This window comes from Vollenhovia emeryi, unplaced genomic scaffold, assembly GCF_000949405.1.
Source record: "Vollenhovia emeryi isolate VEMERY1.0 unplaced genomic scaffold, V.emery_V1.0 DF939157.1, whole genome shotgun sequence".
NCBI classification, from domain to species: Eukaryota; Metazoa; Arthropoda; class Insecta; order Hymenoptera; family Formicidae; genus Vollenhovia; species Vollenhovia emeryi.
Window position 1 is genome coordinate 1,542,644 of NW_011967209.1, and position 18,169 is coordinate 1,560,812.

At 45.5% G+C, this 18,169-nt stretch overlaps 1 protein-coding gene across 2 annotated transcripts in view; it reads right to left on the reverse strand.

Annotated features, from left to right (window-relative positions):
- Positions 1-18,169, reverse strand: part of LOC105564963 (regulating synaptic membrane exocytosis protein 2-like) — a 66,141-nt gene that overhangs the window by 10,079 nt on the left and 37,893 nt on the right. For both annotated transcript variants that reach the window (XR_001009163.1, XM_012017756.1), the window contains 12 exons: positions 17,530-17,787; positions 15,344-15,608; positions 14,823-15,074; positions 14,368-14,541; positions 12,167-12,196; positions 10,654-10,807; positions 10,154-10,320; positions 9,902-10,071; positions 9,441-9,678; positions 5,354-8,655; positions 4,334-4,510; positions 117-333 (listed from right to left, as the gene is read on the reverse strand). Coding sequence is in view for 1 of the 2 variants with exons in the window: in XM_012017756.1 (XP_011873146.1) it covers positions 117-333; positions 4,334-4,510; positions 5,354-8,655; positions 9,441-9,678; positions 9,902-10,071; positions 10,154-10,320; positions 10,654-10,807; positions 12,167-12,196; positions 14,368-14,541; positions 14,823-15,074; positions 15,344-15,608; positions 17,530-17,787 (5,404 nt within the window). In the remaining variant the exon portion in view is untranslated. The remainder of the gene's footprint in view (positions 1-116; positions 334-4,333; positions 4,511-5,353; positions 8,656-9,440; positions 9,679-9,901; positions 10,072-10,153; positions 10,321-10,653; positions 10,808-12,166; positions 12,197-14,367; positions 14,542-14,822; positions 15,075-15,343; positions 15,609-17,529; positions 17,788-18,169) is intronic.

The window sequence follows — 18,169 nt, forward strand, 5'->3', positions numbered from 1 at the left end:
AGAGAGAGAGAGAGAGAGAGAGAGAGAGAGAGAGAGAGAAAGTGTGAGTGTATGTATCAGGAATCTCGCGCTTCCGCTTGCAGAATCGGTCGCCACAGGTGGAGTCCACTACTTACGAGCTTCCTTCGGAACTAGAGATCGAGTTGAGACTTCCGGCGGTATCGCTGGCTGCGGATCCTGCCTGTTTGCTGTCAAAGCGCTGGTAGGCCGGCATGATCTCCTCGGATCGTTGTATGCTGCTCGGTGTGCTGTTACGCTTCCGGCTGGTTAAGCCGGCACCGCGTGCCACGGCGCCGGCGGTTCCACCGATGCCCATCATCATCCCGCCGCATTCTGCGTTGTAAACCAAACAAGAAATACCGCTAAACTATTGTCTTTCACTAATAACTGCGTGCGCCAGTAACTGCTGCGGCTCATCGCTCCCTCGTCCTCAGGTATCCAAGGGGAATGCCGAATTGCCGGTCATTAATTTACCACGTCTCCGCATGAGCAATGTGATGGAATCACGAAACAACAAACACAACTTTAGCATGTAACATATTTGTGGATTAATTTTCTCTCTCTCTCCCTCTCTCTCTCTCTCTCTCTCTCTCTCTCTCTCTCTCTCTCTCTCTCTCTCTCTCTCTCGTGCAAATTTCTTTCACGCTCTCTTTCCTTTGCTCTCTCGTTTTGGCTCAATGTCTCCCTGCTCGCTTTCCAGAAATAGTTGAATGATCAGTGATAAAAAAATGCAGAGAGCTGGAATGAGATCTTGTAACTCGAGAAGCACTTTGAATTAAATTCTACATAGGTAGGAAAAGGGAGTGTAAGAATTTATTGAGGTGTGATATTTAGAGTGAAATGTAACGAGATAACACTGCGCGGGCATTTGCATCTCACATCAACACAAGGAATATATTTAATCTTAGTGCCCTATGTAACAAACAACTTCAAGTTTTGATATTCGTCGTGTCATAAATAATAACAATAACACGACAGAGTTTGCATGAATCATAACAGAGTATTCTCTCTGGAACTACTGAATGCAAATAAAATCGATTTATAGGAACAAGAAATATCATTGACGGCTCAATAAGAGTTGTTTGAATAGCAATAGAGCGCGAAAGCACATATAAATCAACCTTCGGCTGTCTATCGCGTGGCATATTTCATTAATCCTTTTCTAATTAATTTATGCAGGCTGCCGAGACAAAAGTTAATCATAATCAGAAATAATTAATATATTTGTTACATACGATATGTATGTAAAATTGAATTAATTGTAACTCTCTAGAAAAGTCACCTTATATATAATATGCATACGTATATCTACATTCACTATGCGATTATTTAACATATTTTCCGGACGCCTTAAGTACGCAGATAATTATATATACAATTATATATATATATACACATATTTTGTACATTTACAATTTGTACACTGGGTTTATATGGAACAGAATGAAGATTTATAATTATCAAATCGGTACATAAGGACTGTCCGGTAATAATTTATCTGGCACATTGAGCGATGGACTCGTAATCAGTGATATCGCAGAAATATATATATGTATGTATATCGTAACGTAAATATGCTCCGTAAAAGCATTGCAACGATTCAGGACATCGAAAAGTCAAAAGCCGTGTGAGTAGCGCACTCTCACCTTAAGCACGTATCAACAGCGGCTTCTAAGAAATAATAAAAAAATAATGTATCACACAGGTGGCCAACTTACCTCGATGCAATCGAGAAATTCAAATTGACCACGCGACGATCTAGATTCAAAAGCTGTATGGAACGGAACGATTATAACGTGACACACGGTGCCGAGACACTATTCTAGAGTCACGAAAAGGCGCCAGCACAACTATACTTGTGCAACTAGGATTTTTGAGTTTCCTGATCTGCGTGATTCGCGTCATATCGAAGTAAGTGGAGATCGGATTGACCGGAGACTTTGCATCTCCGAGGAAAATACCAAAACAGGAGACGGACAATTTGACACGCGTATCGACACGGCTAGATTTTACAGCCCAGGAAACTCGTGCGAACGTTCCTCTAGAAATAACGTATCAATGCTACGTAGAAATAGCATCTACGATCTAGAATAACGAGAAGGAAAGGAATCACCTCGTGACCATTTGTAGAAACGTGCAGATTCGCAAAATACTTTCTCTCTTCGATTGTCTAAAAAAAAAAAATAACGAAAGAAAGAGAAATAAATATGCTCGACGGCAAAACGCGCACGAGGATCCTTTGCGGATCCGCCGTACCGAGCCGGTTCAACTTTAGGCAAGAGAGTATTTTCCGACAACAATCACGAGAGACTCGCACGACTCCGACTAAAGCACGGCCTCTAAAGAGTGATGTGTGGTGTGTTTCGTTGTTGCTGTTAACAACGGTGTTCGTTCATCGGTAGGATCGGACAGTAGCTCTTGTTCTTCCTATCGCAAGTCCTCCTGCAACGTGTACTCACATTTCGTCGAAGGCTTGATCCAATTTTACAATTAAACGACTTTCTGGGATCAGAAAGTACCTAAGTAAAAGCCTCTAATCAATGCCTCGCTTTTCTTGCGGGACGATCTTTATCACGCGCGACATGGACCACGCGTATATCGTCACGTTCGACATAATAGTCTTTCGTTCTGTCGCCAAGATGTACAGAGATTCGTGGAGGCAATTCGGTGAACGCGTCCCGCCCCGCGTAAGGGCGTAAAGATCTCCCTTCGACCGGCCGTTGTCGACCGCTCCCGCGTCAATGCAAGAATAATGAGGAAAATAAAGCGAAAGAGAGATGAAAAAGAGAGGAGGTCTACTGAGAGAGAGCAAGTCGGACCTGTCCCCGTCGCCGCTCCCCTCGCCGTCGCTGCTCGCGGAGCTCGGCTGCCGGCCGCTCTTACCACCGCCCGTATCCTCCGGCGGCAGGACCTCCTCGCTCCTGTGAACTGTAAAGGACGACTTCCCCTTCTTCCCGAAACCCAGCCGCCGTTTCCGTCCTTCCTCGCCCACGCATGTACCACCAACAGACGCACGTGGTATGTTATGGATTTTGCGTGATGTGATATAGTTTTTGTTGTTCGTTTCGTTTCGTTTCGTTCGTTCGTTCGTGGTTGCAAGTTGCCAGTAGTACGAGCAACAGTTGTGATAGCGTGTTGACAGTATATCGAGTTGATTTTACAGGCGTATGCGTAATTTTTTTTTTTTAAATAAAAAGTATCGGTACGAGTATTTTTTTTTGTTTTGGCGATCGGTCCAGCAAATCGATGATGATGATCCGTGTGGAGTGTTCCGTGAACACGAGCGCACGAGCACGCGGGGCGACGATCGGCCGCCGCGATGAGAGATCGTGCAGGTGGGTGCAGATCGATGACGTGAATGGTCCCCCAGCGTCGAGAGGTGGTTGGTAGAAGTAAAGTGTGAGTGTGTTCATGTCGAAGAAGAGGCAGATAGAGATGAGGAGGGATGGCGGAGAAAACAAGAATACAATTAGAATGTACATACTGCCCCGCTTATTGGGTTTTTTGCTTTGTCTACGATATGCTCTTGTTATCGTTCAATCTGTTGTCCGTTCAATCGAGTTGTAATGCAATTCGCGCGGTCGCGACCAAGACTCGTGAATATACGAAGAATAAGGTACGACGGATGAGGAATAATTAGCAAAATTATTCAGACAGACGCGCTCGACGTATCATTTGCATATTTCTTGGACGCTTTAAAAAAAATCTTACGTCTTACATTTATAAAATACTTACGTCCAAGTATTTTATATCCGGTTTGTAATCAATTGTACTGTAAAAATATTGCGCTTCGTGATTCATTAGAATCGAGATCGCTCGCAAATACTTTCTCGTTCACGCATCGTTGCGATGCTTCGCCCTTTATCCGCGGTTCCTCATTCTTCATTCGTGTTTCGACCGTAAGACGTAATCGGAAATTTCTACCGTGCGCGCTCAAAGCTATCGAATTCATCTTCGTTAAGGTTTAACAAAGTGCGTATCGACGACGTATTTGCATCATCCTCATTTGTATGTACGTAGCGAGAGCACACCGTGATAATCTACACACTAACGATGCTAGACTACTCTATCCTAATTTACGAAATATCGATGTTCTGAAGAGAACGATATCCTTTTCACTAAAGAGAGAAGATATAAACGTCAGGAAAAATAGAAAAACTGTCTAATGTCGCGCAAGATGGTGTCATACATCGATCAAACGTTCTAATATCGCGCACCGGGAGACGTTACTTCCGCGCGAGCGATCGATCTTTACGAAAAATCACGACTACGTATAACACGTAGAGACTAAGCGCAAACTTAACTAGAAATGGTCAGTGTGACAATGTGTTACCTGTCGCGGACAATTGGCTGGTGCTATTGCTCTTCTTGCCCAGACCCGCCTGGTACTGCACCGCGCTTCCGCTACTGCTGCCGCTTCCGCTTTTACTTCCGGGCGAGCTCTTGCGGGCTCTCCTCGCTGCGTCTTCAACATTCAACGCAATCGCGGTGTCGCTGTAACTACCCGTGTCTGCGAAACAAGGACATGTATTTGTACACGTTTGGAATGAGACTAGCGCGGTCCGAGGGCGAAGAGCAACTCTACTAAAAATCAAAACCTGGGTCCACACATATCTGTGCACGTTATCGTACTCTTTTTTCGACATCAGTTTGAAAAATAAAAGAATGCAAGCACGGAGCTTAAAGGAATAGAATAGTTTATAACTTCGATTAAAATTATATTACTTAACTTAGTATTAATTATTGTAACTATATTAACCTATATTAATTATTAATTATATTAACTTTGATTATAAATGTTGTAACACATATTAAAATAGAATAGTTATACAAAATGTAAAGAACAATGCGTGCTCGATCTTCACTATTGTTGACGGACAGAGGAAGATATTCGTGACTTTGTAGACTCAAAGAGAACTGTCGGATCGCATGAATACATCCGCAGTTTAGTAACTACCGCTGAATTCGAATGCAACGACTGAAAATCTTAACGAAAATTTGTGTTACACTTCTGCCACGTACGATCTTCGCTCGGTACACGTTGTGTCTTTTTAAAAGAATATCCATAGGTATTAGCAAAAACTCGAAGCTAGTCATCAAACAAAATGTCTATTAAAAGCAAAATGTGAGACAATGTGGAGAAATCAACTTGAAGGCTGAAAAGTTAATTTCAATGAGCTTTCGACATTATAAATGTGCAACAATGTGTTTGAAGTGCGATTACGACTCGTGATGATAGAACTGATTGACGTAAAAGGTACATTTTGTCACTGAGAAATGAAATTTGTCGAGATAACATTCCAATCTTTGTAAAGAATAACATTATGGTCGGTGTAAACTTTGTCTCTCTCACCTTTCTCGTCCTGCGGCACGTCGGCGTTACTGAGACTCCTGGTGAACTGACTTCTCTTGTCGTGCTCATCGTGCCCGTTATCGGTGACCTGGCGTCTGGACGTCTTCTCGTACGAGCTCGACTGGCTGGTGTACTCGCTGCTTTCGGGCATAGATGAGGAACGACGATTCCGAGCGTCGTCGTCGTCGCGACGAACGGCGACGGCGGCGACGACGTCGACGTCGTAAGCGGATTTTTTTCGGGGCCGTCGTCGGGCGGACGACGAGGACGACGGCGGCAACGGTGGCAGGAACGTCGACGCCACATCGGCGACATTGGCGAGCGGCGACGTTTTCGTGTTTTGTGGGTGTTGGTGGTGATGATCGTCGATCCGTGGGTGGTAGTTTTTAGCAGTGTCGGAGGTAGCGGTTTGGGAATCAAAGAGACTCGAATTAGCGTTACCAGGGCGGGGTGCTCGGTTACGGGGCCTACGCGGATCGCACGGGCCAAATCCGCAGTTCTCGCTGCACTGGCTCTCGCTCTCCATCGAGTACTCGTAGTACTCGAGGGTGTCGCTGATCGCTACGTTCCTCTTACTACTTCCCTGCGGTTGCTGATGCTGCGCTTGCTGGTGCTGCTGGTGCTGCTGTTGCCGTTGCTGGTGCTGGTACTGCTGCTGGTGCTGCTGCTGCTGCTGCTGCTGCTGATACTGCTGACTCGGGTGCCGCTGTTGCTGCTGATGGAGCTGCATGAGCGGCTGCTGACGCTGCCTCTTCTCGAGCATTTCGAGATCCCTAGCCTCCGGACAGCTGCTGTTCCGCCTACGATATCTATGCTTCGTCTCTAACGATGAACGCCGAGAATCGTCACCCTTCCGCGATAACGATCCCGACCTACCTAACTCCGAGGAGGACAGTGCTAGCTCACGACACTCCGGGCAACTACTCTTACGCCTAGCGCGCGACGCGTGTCGCGCCTCACGACTCGAACGCTGCGACCCTGACCTAACTAGCCCGCGTGCCACCGGATAACTGCGATCCTGATATCGGTCCTCGTGATCGTATCTTGCGTCTAAGTAGCTACCACGATCTTGTTCCGCGTCAAATAAGCTCGATCTAATGCCGTCGCTCGGTCTAGCGTCCGCCACGTAGCCCGAAGTACGACGGAAATAATCGGCGCCGACTACCGTCTCCATCGAGCCGAACTCCTCGTCAGAGTCCAGCACGATACTCGACGTTCTCTCGTCGACGTTTCCTCGCGGGCGGTACATTCGCAGATCTCTGCTCTCTGGACAGCTGATGTTTCGCTTGCGGCGGTACATGCGTCTGGCGCGATCCGCGGTCGAGCTCAGCTCCTCGTCCGAGTGTAGGGTCGGCGTGGACTCCGTTCGTTGGAGCGTCATCAATCTCTTGCTCTCCGATAATCTAAACTGAGTGCCTGACATGTCTCTGGCCCGCAGGTGCTCGTAGTCACCTGCGCCTCCCTCTTTGCTGCCTCTCCTGCTTCTTCGTCTTCGTCTTCGCGGTATAGATCCATCGTCGTACGCCTTACCGATACCTGCGCTGTGCGTATACTCGTAGTCGTCGGACGAACGATAACTCGTGTAATCGCTCGTCGCAAGCTTCCTGTCGTCATCGTCGGATTGTGCGTAACATTTTCCCTGAACGGTGCAAGATCGTTTCGTCTCGTCGTGAAAGTACTCGCCTACGCGCATCGATCTGCCGATCCTTAAGGCAGAAATGCCTTTGTCTAGGTAACTAAACTGCTTCTGTTCGTAGCCTTCGACTTTCTCCCGGTCTATAAATCCTTCGTCGTAGTCGGCGTCCCAACTCTCGCGATCCTTGTACTCATCCTCTTGATAGGAACGATTAATTGCTCCGCGGGATCGCAAGACGTCTTTCATGTTCTTTGGCATCCACTCGTCCATGTTGGTGGCGTCATGGATCTTCGTGGCGGACCTCGCGAGAATATCGCGATCGTAAGTTTTACTGGACGAAAGAGCCTCCTCGATACTGCAATAGATGTTATCGATCGAATTACGAGGATCGCTATCTACACTCTTGGTCCTCGTCTCCGAAGATATGTCTCTGATATACGAGGAGTCGTGATTCAAGTAACTTCCGTCCATATATTTTCTCTTGCTAGTGTCATCCTTGTCCAGAATATTCCTAAGATTAGCAGGATCGTTAGCGCTAAAGAGATCATCATTGTCGTCCGTTAAACGGGAACTGTACGAGGCTTGATAGTCGTCGGTCCCGGTGCTCTGTTTGTCGAAACTCGGAACGTAAATCTCCGTCTCGCCGCAGCTAAGCTCCGAATCGTATCCATAAAACGGCTTGTGGTCCTGATCGAGCAGAAAATCGTAATTTGTCTCTTTGCTCGCGAGACTCGTAGGCACTTTATCGTCACCGTTAGAATCGAAGTAGGACTTGCTCTGATCGTCCAACGCCGGTATCTTGTCACCGTACCCGGCGTCGCTGAGAGAGAGATTCCGCTTGAGCTTTCTTCTGGCCGTCCTGAGACTGTCGTCGCTGAATATGTTGCTCGAAATGCTCTCGTACTCGAAACTCTTGGCCCGGCGCGATAGCAGACCGACGGCCCCTGGCCTAGTACCGAAACGATCACCGTATGTATCGTGCATCACGTCGTAATCGAAGCTCCTAGTCTTAGCGGACAAAAAAGACCTACGCGGATGCAATCTAGCGTCTATGCTCCTAATATCGAGATGGTCAGGGAGGTCGATCGGATCTCTCGAGACAATCGGTCGCCTTGTCCTCGTCGTCGTCGTCGTCGTCGTCGTCGCCGTCGCCGTCGTCGTCGTCATCGTCCTCATTGCCGCGGAATCGTCGCGTTCACGCGACAACATATCGAATCCTCCCGCGAGATACGGCGCCGAATACTTGGAACGAAACTTCTCCACAAAACGATCGTTAAAGTCGACCCGGAGGCAATCCTCGATGTATGTCGCCGGTATACGATTCTTAGCGCTACTAGCTACGAGTCTCTCTGGCTTGAGTATGTACCCCTCGGAAACGCTGTACTCGCTGGTCTCGGAGCTGTAATATCTCAGCATGTTCTCGTCGACGGTCTGCGATCTCGTGAATGGCGTACACATCTTTTTGTACAACGAGCGTACCACTGCGGACTTGCTCCGTACGAGGGGATATAGGGTGGGACACTTGCTAGGGTTATTGCTTCTGGGCTTGGTGGGACAGTGACATTCGCTGCAGGGTATCCTAAATTTGTGCCTGCGCCTATTGCGCCTAGGGGGCGGGGGTATGGGGGATATGGCACCGGGTATTAAAACGTTTTTAACTGTCGGTCTGCAAACAATGTTTTTTCATATAGAGAGTTTTGCGCTCTTACGGGAACACAACCAAAGGGGTGAGCCCATTCCGGTTTTCATCATCTTTCTTTCGCTCCCTTTTTATTCCTCCCTTCTTTTTTGCTCTATTTAACCGCGCGTTCGCGATCGATCGAACGCATATCGGTCATTAACATCTCAAAACTCGACTCTGTCGACTCGCCGAGAACAACGGGTCGGCATTTCAGAAGAGACACGCGGCGATCGATGTACTTCGCAATGCCATTTCTTCTTTACTATGACGCGACGAGGCACAACTACCTAACCGTTCGACCAACGCCACGCACTGATCCCTGCTTTCTTAGAATGGGGCACTAATTAAATGGACATTGACACGGTGCATAGGAAGTGCAATCTAATCGCTTCGTAAAGAAGGCGGGAGGGATATCGGAAGACTTGAAACGTACACAAGCAGGATGTGAAAATGTGCAGCTACGGGATATCCATTTAGTTGACAATGTCCATTTAATCCAGGGATTTTACTTGACTCAAGAGGCTGAGCCGATGAGTGTGCTATTTCTCAGAAGATTGATCTTAATGTATCGTCAGACATAAAAGACATATAACGGTCCTGATATTGCAACGATATATGTTCAAGCTGTATGACAAGCACACTCGATGCTCGGATCCTCTTTTCTAACGGGGTACTCTCTTGAATCTGCGTTGCTTTGCACATTGATTGCCGCAACGCGAGGTGGTCCGTATGGCAAAATAACGGAAATTTAATTATGAAACTATACTCACATTAGGGCTCTCGATCCACGTGGTCGTTCCGATTGCGTACTAAAGGCACTGCTCGTTACCGAAGCTATGCTTTCCATGTCAGAATCTCCAAGATCGCCGAGTACATCTTTATCGGGACTCAAGTGACCTCTCCTCGACCTGTGCAATCTATGAGCGTGACTATGTGGCAATGTTAGTGGGTCGTGTCCGATTGAAGGAAGATCCGAGTCCGAAAGACCGCTGTAATGCCTTTCCCAGCCTGGAAATGAATTAATTAATTATTTAAGATGTAACAATAAAAACTTTATTAAATATAAAAGGAATAAATTAATATATTTATATTATATTTAAAGAATAAATTATATATACAATATATTAGATATTGTATTAAAATATATTTGTGTCCATTCTTTCTTAGTTTAGTTTTCAATTAAAAAATATCAAACAAACACATATTCTCGATTGAAAACGTTGAAACTCACCTCCCATACCCGTGCTCCTGTATATAGACTGTCTGTTGCGGTGTCTCATGAATCTCGTTGGTTCGCCAAAATCTTGCGCGACTCTTTCCTTCAAAGCTGCTGGGATTTGAGGTAGCTGACGTTTCTTCGGCGATCCGGTAGGTGTGGCGGTCGCCGATCTCGAACCGAATCTAAATAAGAGCAACGGTAAGCCCACTGTGTTCGAGCTTGTAATCGAGACAATGTCAAAGAGTTTTCCCCGTGATATTTTACCTCGGGTGAACATATCCATGCGAGTAGGGGATGGATCTGTGCTCGGGTGGAGACAAGGAACGATGACCGGTGGGACTCTGAGATCTTCCGCGGTATCTGACACTCGGAGAATCCATAGGTGCCGCGCTGTGCGACCTGTGACCCATCATTCCCCGATGGATCTCGTCCTGCGGTACATATTTAATGTACAAGGATGCACCTCGATAAATGTTGTTTATTTAACGACATTTATGTGCAGCGATGTCTCGTGCACAGCAGAGTATCTATCTTTTTTTTATTTGCGTAATCATTAATTAACTTCTGCGAGCTATTTTTTCCTTAGTTAAAAATTTCGATCCAAGCTCAAACACACACCTGTGCGCACGCGACACACACACACGCACACACACTCTTCTCGTTCTCCCTCTCTTTCTCTGTTGTAACTCGTAAATACTCGATTTTAGCATGTGTGCGATCAATACTCAAATTAAACTTATAGCCAAACGTTGCCAAACATTTACCTTACGATATGTCTGATAACTCGAGATAGAAGCAGGTTGGTCACGAGAAATCATTAGGGCTGCCCTTTTGCGCCCCTGAGGCGACATGTCCCTTCGACTCCGATGTTCGCCATCGATGCAGAGTTCCCTCTCCGGCGGCGGGCTAGAATAGTGGCTGCTCCAGCATGCGTTCATTTTTTTTTATCAATCAGTGAATGCTGCGTGCCTTACAAGTTAAATGAGGCGAGTGCTGTGATCTCGCGCTAAAATGCATGCGGCCAGGATGGTGGGGAAGCAGAAAAGATGTTGAAATGCTGGGAATGAGAATGAGCTACACAGCACCGAGAGGACGGAGTCAAGACGTTGAGATAAGAACAAGATCCGGCAAAGTCCTCTCGCTCGTTAACGCTACCCTCTGAATTTTCATCGTTTTTGGCGCACAAGATACAAGCGTGAGCTCAATTCGACTCTTCAGATCGCAAACTGCGAATGCATATCTTCTAATTTGGCGCGAAGCAGCTCCAAGTTACTCGGCAATGCAGTCGAGCGTTCTCTTTGGTGTTCTCGATCGCGCGAGGCTCCATTCGTTGCCAAAAATGTGAGTACGCGCGACAAAAAAGACAGTGACTCGTCATAAATTAAGAATATGCCGTGTAAGTGCGTTCGATGAGTGCCAAGTACTGCGTAAGTATTACACATCGGAAGAGGACGACCGTGCTGAGACGTGTAAGGATACAAAAATCCGGAATAACTGTCATCATTTTTGGCAACGGAAAGCAACGTGCCGACGGGCAAGACAGTCAAACCGGTAAAACCGGGCGAATTGCAATCTAAGCTTCGCGAAACTCAATCCACCCCGGCCGATGCACTGCAATGCACTAAGCACTCTAGAAGCCATGTCTTGTCGCATCTAATATAATATGCATATATGCGAGAAGCAATGACAGCATGACGTCTAAATGGATGGCTATTCGCTAAATATTCGCACCCGACATCCCGCTGTTCATTTCACTGCGTTTCCGCGCCTTGAAAGAAAAAAACGAAGACAAAGGACAGACATTGTCCCGACAATTTTGTTAACACCGAAACGTCGTGCATTGCAATATCCACCGACTCGCGTGTACGACATCGCGCGTGGAAAAGGGCATTAGAGATTTGCGTCTGATTGCCGATGTTTCCCCGTGTCATCGATAACACACCCCGTATCACAGTCGTTTCTTCCTTTTCGTCGGGGAAAAAAAAAGAAAGAAAGGACCTTCTCTCCCTCCCATCCCCCCCTTGTAAGTAATATCCTCGTCAAATGAAGGTTTCTCGCGCCTTTGCTGTCCGTTCTTAAATTAAATTAGCTACGTGATCACGTCAGTACGCGTCCCATTGTCTCGTCCCTATCGCATCTCCGGCTTGAGATGATCCGTCGGCAAGACTAACTTGACTGATCTACGCGCAATACATCAGAACCTAGCGGTGAGGATGCAAGACGGTGTGACTGCGTGATTCGTGAGAGAGGAGAAGATATAAATTGTAATGGCCGTACCGCTTATAATTTGACGGCATATTATGAAACCTAAAAAATAAATCACAAAGCACACGATTAAAATCAAAATCAATGGGCGGTGGCGCGGCCGCGGCCGCGGCGTCATTGTCTAATGTTTCTTATTTCTCCATACAGATCATAACATTTCAATGTAAAACACTTTATCCGCATTTATGCGCCTCAATTTCAACTGCAAAGAATGTGTGTCCGACTATAAATCTCTGTACGTAAACGCGTAATATTTTTTTATATTTTATGGTTAAATGTGGTATCGTGTAAACGCGAGGAGAAATGGAACTTGCAAGACAATGTGAGTGTAAATTTTTGTTCTTTGTAGTTCCCGTATCCGCGGTGGATCAGAAAAAGTATCCGTACTTCATTATCTAATGCAATAGTGTGTATATACGCTCGCGTAGAATTATAACAGAAATATTTTATCAAAACGCACACACGGTCCATTGCGTTAGTGCCGCCGGCTTAGTTTCACGACGATGGATATGTTAATGTAGCTGGCGAAACCCTTTCGAATAATCTCATTAAACGATATTGAAGGTTGTTTAAATATGTGCAGGATGTCCGCCGCTCTCAGAGCAGAACCGGAATGTTTCAATTATTCGGAGAAAGCTTTTACAGGCTAATGCGCGCTTAGGGATAGAAGCGCCCGCTTTGCAGATCGAAGCGGTGTAAAAGAAGCGCAGAGCGATGCCGGATAGTATCTCGGCTTATCCCCCATCTCTGCCACTCTACCTGCCAAGCCTATCCAAGATAGCCTACGTGTTCATTGAATCCACTACATTGATTCGATTTGCCACGTGTATCGTGTATGAAAAAAAATTTATGGACGAGCTACCTTTTAGAGCGAGAGCAAGACGCGTCGTTGGGACAATTTCGTGAGGTCTACTTATCAAATATATCGGGGATTATAAACGTCGTGCGTATATCACGTAAATTGTGTTGTCGCTCAATCATTAATAATTGAACGTTTGCATTACGAAAGTTTCACCGGTTTCACGTTTTCATAACTGACAATGAGTAATTTATCGCAGGTGCAGTTGCATTTAACTTTTATCTCTGAGATCAATTAACGCGGCAGCGATTTCGTGCGATTTTGAATAGATTCATTATCACGGATGACAAACACTTTAGACTGTTATCTTCTTTAGTCACGTGCACTTTCTTCCGTTTGCATGTAAGTGGAAACTCGAAAACTTGTACACAAAAATCACTTTATACTCCGAAATAACGATCGGACATCATCGTTAGAATATTAATATGGATACGAGTTTAAGACTGACTTCCGGAGCTAGCAACGGTCGTGAGCCAACTGCTATGTCAATTGGCTTGTTGCCCAGTTTTATAACTTGGCTCTTACCCTCTCTCTTTCTTTCGATTGACCCCTCCCGTTCGAGTCTTGTCTTCTTTTTTCTTAAATTTCCGTTCGCAATCATTTATTTTATGTGCTCGTACTTGTCTCTATTTTCCCACTGCGCTTGGCTTACGTTTTAGTCGTATAAGAAAGAAGAAAAATCAGATCTCTCGTTACCGGTTGCCGCTTCCAAAACTCTTCACGCAAAATATTTTCAAATTATTTAAAAAAAAAGCAACGACTCCACGATAGTTTTACGGCAAACAATCGATAAAGAGACGCTAAAACAGTGCAGTAAAGAAAAGAAATGAAAACTCCTTTATCGTACATTCATCTCAAGCCATGTATAAAGTTCCCCCTAATCGCGTAGATTGAATCAAACGTCTGATTTTAACGGAAATATTCTGACGGGAGGAATTCTTGCGGGAAAATACCCCGTACGCCGAAATAACGTTTCCTAATAAAGACCGCGATACAGGGAACACGAGAATGACTATTGCGTAACCATAACGATAATAGTTACGAGATCTCAAAACTAGATCTTAAGTCGGGAGGCGGTAACTCTGCCAGATTACTAATGCAATTCCTACCGATCAAGTACGCCGATTGTAACGCATTTGGGTAACTGCTGCATTTAGTTCTCAATAATAGTATCAATTCGATACCTCGCACAAACGTTTCGATTTGCGTGTGACGGACTTACGCGATGTACAACGCAGATATCCTAAGCTAGTTGAGCTAGGCGACTTTTTTTTTCCGGCAACTTCAATATACTCGCTTTCATTAAAACAGAAGACTTATATATACTACGAAAATTTTAAGAGAACGGCCTTACCTAGAGGAACTGCCGATACTGCTTATGCTGGCGCCGTCAGCCGTTCTCCTTTGTTCTCTCGACACGTCGCAATCCGTAATGTCGCACTCCGAGGTGTCGGAGTCGCTTAATCTCGACGCGGTCGACAGCGGACTAAGATGACACTCTATCATGTCATCAGAATCTTGGTAATGCCTGAAGGGTGAAAAATTATCTCAGCGATAGACACTATCGTTTTGTGTAGAGACTTCAAGTTTTATTCCTTTAAAGGCGTAAAATAACGAAGAACAGATTCCTCTTCGTTTTTAAATGCAAACCTCTGACACCCGCGAGATAATGTTACGTCATTTTATGCAGAGCGAGGTATAACATGAGAACATTGTCAAACATTCCGCATAGGATTCGTATCGATTCGAGGTATTTATTTGATCGCTTTTAGCATTGGAACTACTAGCATCCGCGAGTGCGATTCATACCTGACGTGCCGGTGTTCCCCGTGAGCGGTCAGAGAATGCCATTCTGGTTCATCGTCCAGGAGACATACTGCCAATTCCAGGACAGCCTCGCCGAGGAAATCGTTCGCCTCGTACCTAGCGTAGTCCCAGACCGTAATCTCTAGTGCTCGCTTCCTCAGCTCCGAGCGTCTGACTCCATTATAAACGAAAGTCTGATTCCATCTGGGATCGTTCGTGTTCGCCACAGTCTTCGTGCGTCGTTTCGACTTTTCGCTACAGCGACAGTTAAAAAGATACATCAATTCTAAATACATCTGGAAGATTAGTCCGCAATTACGTTAGACTAAAATGATCTGCGAACCGATTAGTCGTCGTCAGGGGATTAGAAAACAAAACCAATATTGATATATGTATATATCAAACGATATATATATTTCAGGCGTATTCGAGTTGAAATAAATATCGAGGCATTTACAGATTTACGTATATTTTTCCGAAATTTTCAATCGCTCGAAAATATTATCGTAGGGTAATTCGCTCACCTTTTGTCAGGAAGCAGAAAAACTTTGGCGTAAGGGTTTCTGGGTTGGCCGTTGCTCTTTGGCGTGAGCCCCGCGGCGCATATTATCGTGACGATCAGCTGAAGTCCCACGGGATCGAAGCCCAGCTTCACCTGGATACTACCGCCCACGTTCGCATTTCCGGTCGGATGTCGGGAGTGTCGACCGCGTCCTTGGGCGTGCAGGTCCGGCGAGCCCGGCGACGTCACTAAAACCGAGGGTTTCTCACGCCTCGCGTCGTACAATTCTGCAAGTGATCGTGCAGCTTCGACTAGGATACAACTTGTTTTCGTATCTGCGATCTTGCAGCGATTCACGAGAAAGGGTACGCGAGTTTCATCGAGAGCAAAATAACGAGTAGAAGTGAAAGACGACGGTAAATGAAGAAGTAGTAGAAGAAGAAGATATATTCGGTTGATCCAGTGAATGGACGAACTTTCATGCTTTCATCGCGCTAGCACATTCATTGCCGCTCATGATGATCGGCAGCGAATATGTTAATATTCACGTCTTGTACGTTAAATGAATGCTCAAACGACAGAAAGACTGAAAATGTTCGAGATGTCCAAAGTAGCGTTCGGAAAATCAGGGAACGTCTGTTGGAGAGATCTCTGCGTCGATCGGGTACTTGAGTGTTGCGAAATTATAGATGCGAAAACCAAGTTCTATCTCACAGCGTCATCGAACCCCCGGGGATGTTGCAAAATCGATAAACTATTTCTGAACAGTTCGGGAAGCACCCACGTCTTTCGAAGAAGTGGAGTCCGCATGCACGGGTTCTCACAATCACGGAAATCCGTGACAACGAGCCACGAAAGGAACGGGGCGGGGGGGAGTGATTTTACGATAATAATATTAGATCGATATATAGTACAGATAATAGATAGTGGCGAAAATAGCAAATTACACTTATCCATAATAAGGGTTACACGAGATACTCGTGATTTGTTATAAGTAGAGAGGAAGCACAATGTGTGAGGGATTTATATAAATATATATCGGCATCTTTATATCCTGTATATACATGTAATATAGTTGTTGCTCCCATAAGACTATATCTATATAACTGTGCTCTTTTAGCAGTGGGAGGAGGAGGGGTGCATTGGCACTACGATCTACATCTACGTTAAACATCGACGGTAATATACTCAAGGCAGAATAAACGGTAAATCAACTTTCGTTGCTCCGCCGTACGACTTGCCGTGGCATCGAAATCACGGTTCCGGCCCCGTTTGTTGAGATTTGAGAAATCTCACGAAACGGCCGTCGATAACGGAGATAAAGGGCTAATGGTGCAGGCAAGAAACACCGATCAATCGAAAATGGTTTAAAGAAAGCTGTCTGAGGCCTACCCCATAGTAAACATTTCTTAAGACCTGAAATGCGAAAAGACTATGTAGTCGACGGCAATAGCGTTGCTTCTGGTACGTTTAATACGTATACTTATGCGTGAGTGACGCAGTAATAGTAACGAGAAGCGCAATACGCCGTTTTACGTTTAATGGGATTTAAGTGGCATCGATAAATATTTCATCAGTCGGAATAATAAATGTCCAGCTCTTCCGTCTTTAAAAATTAGTCAAGTATTACGGACATTACGCGTGCTACTTTTTTTTTCCGATTACGCTTGAAACTTGTGCTGCTTCTCTTACATCGTTCACCTTTTCTATATCTCACCCAAAAAGATTTACGGATCAAATAAAATAAGCTACGTTAATTTTTCTTCAACTAAAGGAAAAACTTTTATGCGCTTTATACGATTCTCTAATAGTCGCATTCAGCTTGAAAGGCAACGCATCTTCCTAACGCACTCTTCTCTAACTCTTCGGTGCTACACCCAAACTGACATCCTGAGAAGAATGAAAGAAGAAGGTCTACCTAAAATGGTCTATTTCACATCCCTTTTCATCAATATATAAGATTTACTTCTTGTAGCGTCCATGATATTTATCAATTGTAAGATAACGGCACTATAAGCCCATGCACGACTACCATGTTGTATCAAATCGATGGTAAGTATATTTAGAGTTGTACAAAAAAAGATATATTCCGAGTTTGAACGGAACGAGTCAGTGATAAGATAATCTAGATCACGACATTTGTGATACACAGAAGCGAGATCAAGTAGGAAGACGGCCGGAAACGGAACGTGCTCAGTGCATAGTCACCTTTGTGATGCGGCGTCGGAGGCCCGGAGATGGTCTCGTGTTTCTGTCTCCACTGGCTCTGGGCGACGATTCTCCTGGACGCCATGGGCGTCGATGGGCCCGGTCCTGCAGGCGCCATGCCCGTCGTCGTCGACGACAACTTTCTCTCAACTACCAGCTCGATCTGCGGCTCCAGCCTCGACTCGGCGATGATGTCGGAAACCTCCCGGAAGCTCTTGCCTCGAAGGGACCTCCCACTCCACGAGATCACCTCGTCACCTGAAACAGCCGCAGGAGATCGTCGAACGTCGTCCGATTCGTTCTTATGAACGGTCGTGGGAACGGGGACGGTTGCTCGCGATTGTTACGAGCTTTGTCGACAAGCCGTGCGCTTTCAAGGCGTTAAAGCTGAAGGCACGGATTATCACGTCGAAATGTTCGTGAAACAATCGAGGCACGGATTTTTCATTAATACACTCGATTAGGAACGCTGCTACACCCATCGTTATCAAATATATAACTGACGGCATATAATTTAACTTCCCTGATTCTCATCGAATAAAATAAGCCTTTGCAAGTTTTCTTGTAATTTTATTGACTTAATGCGATAACAATCAATAATATTGATTGATTGAGAACCAATGGTTAATTTCCGACTACG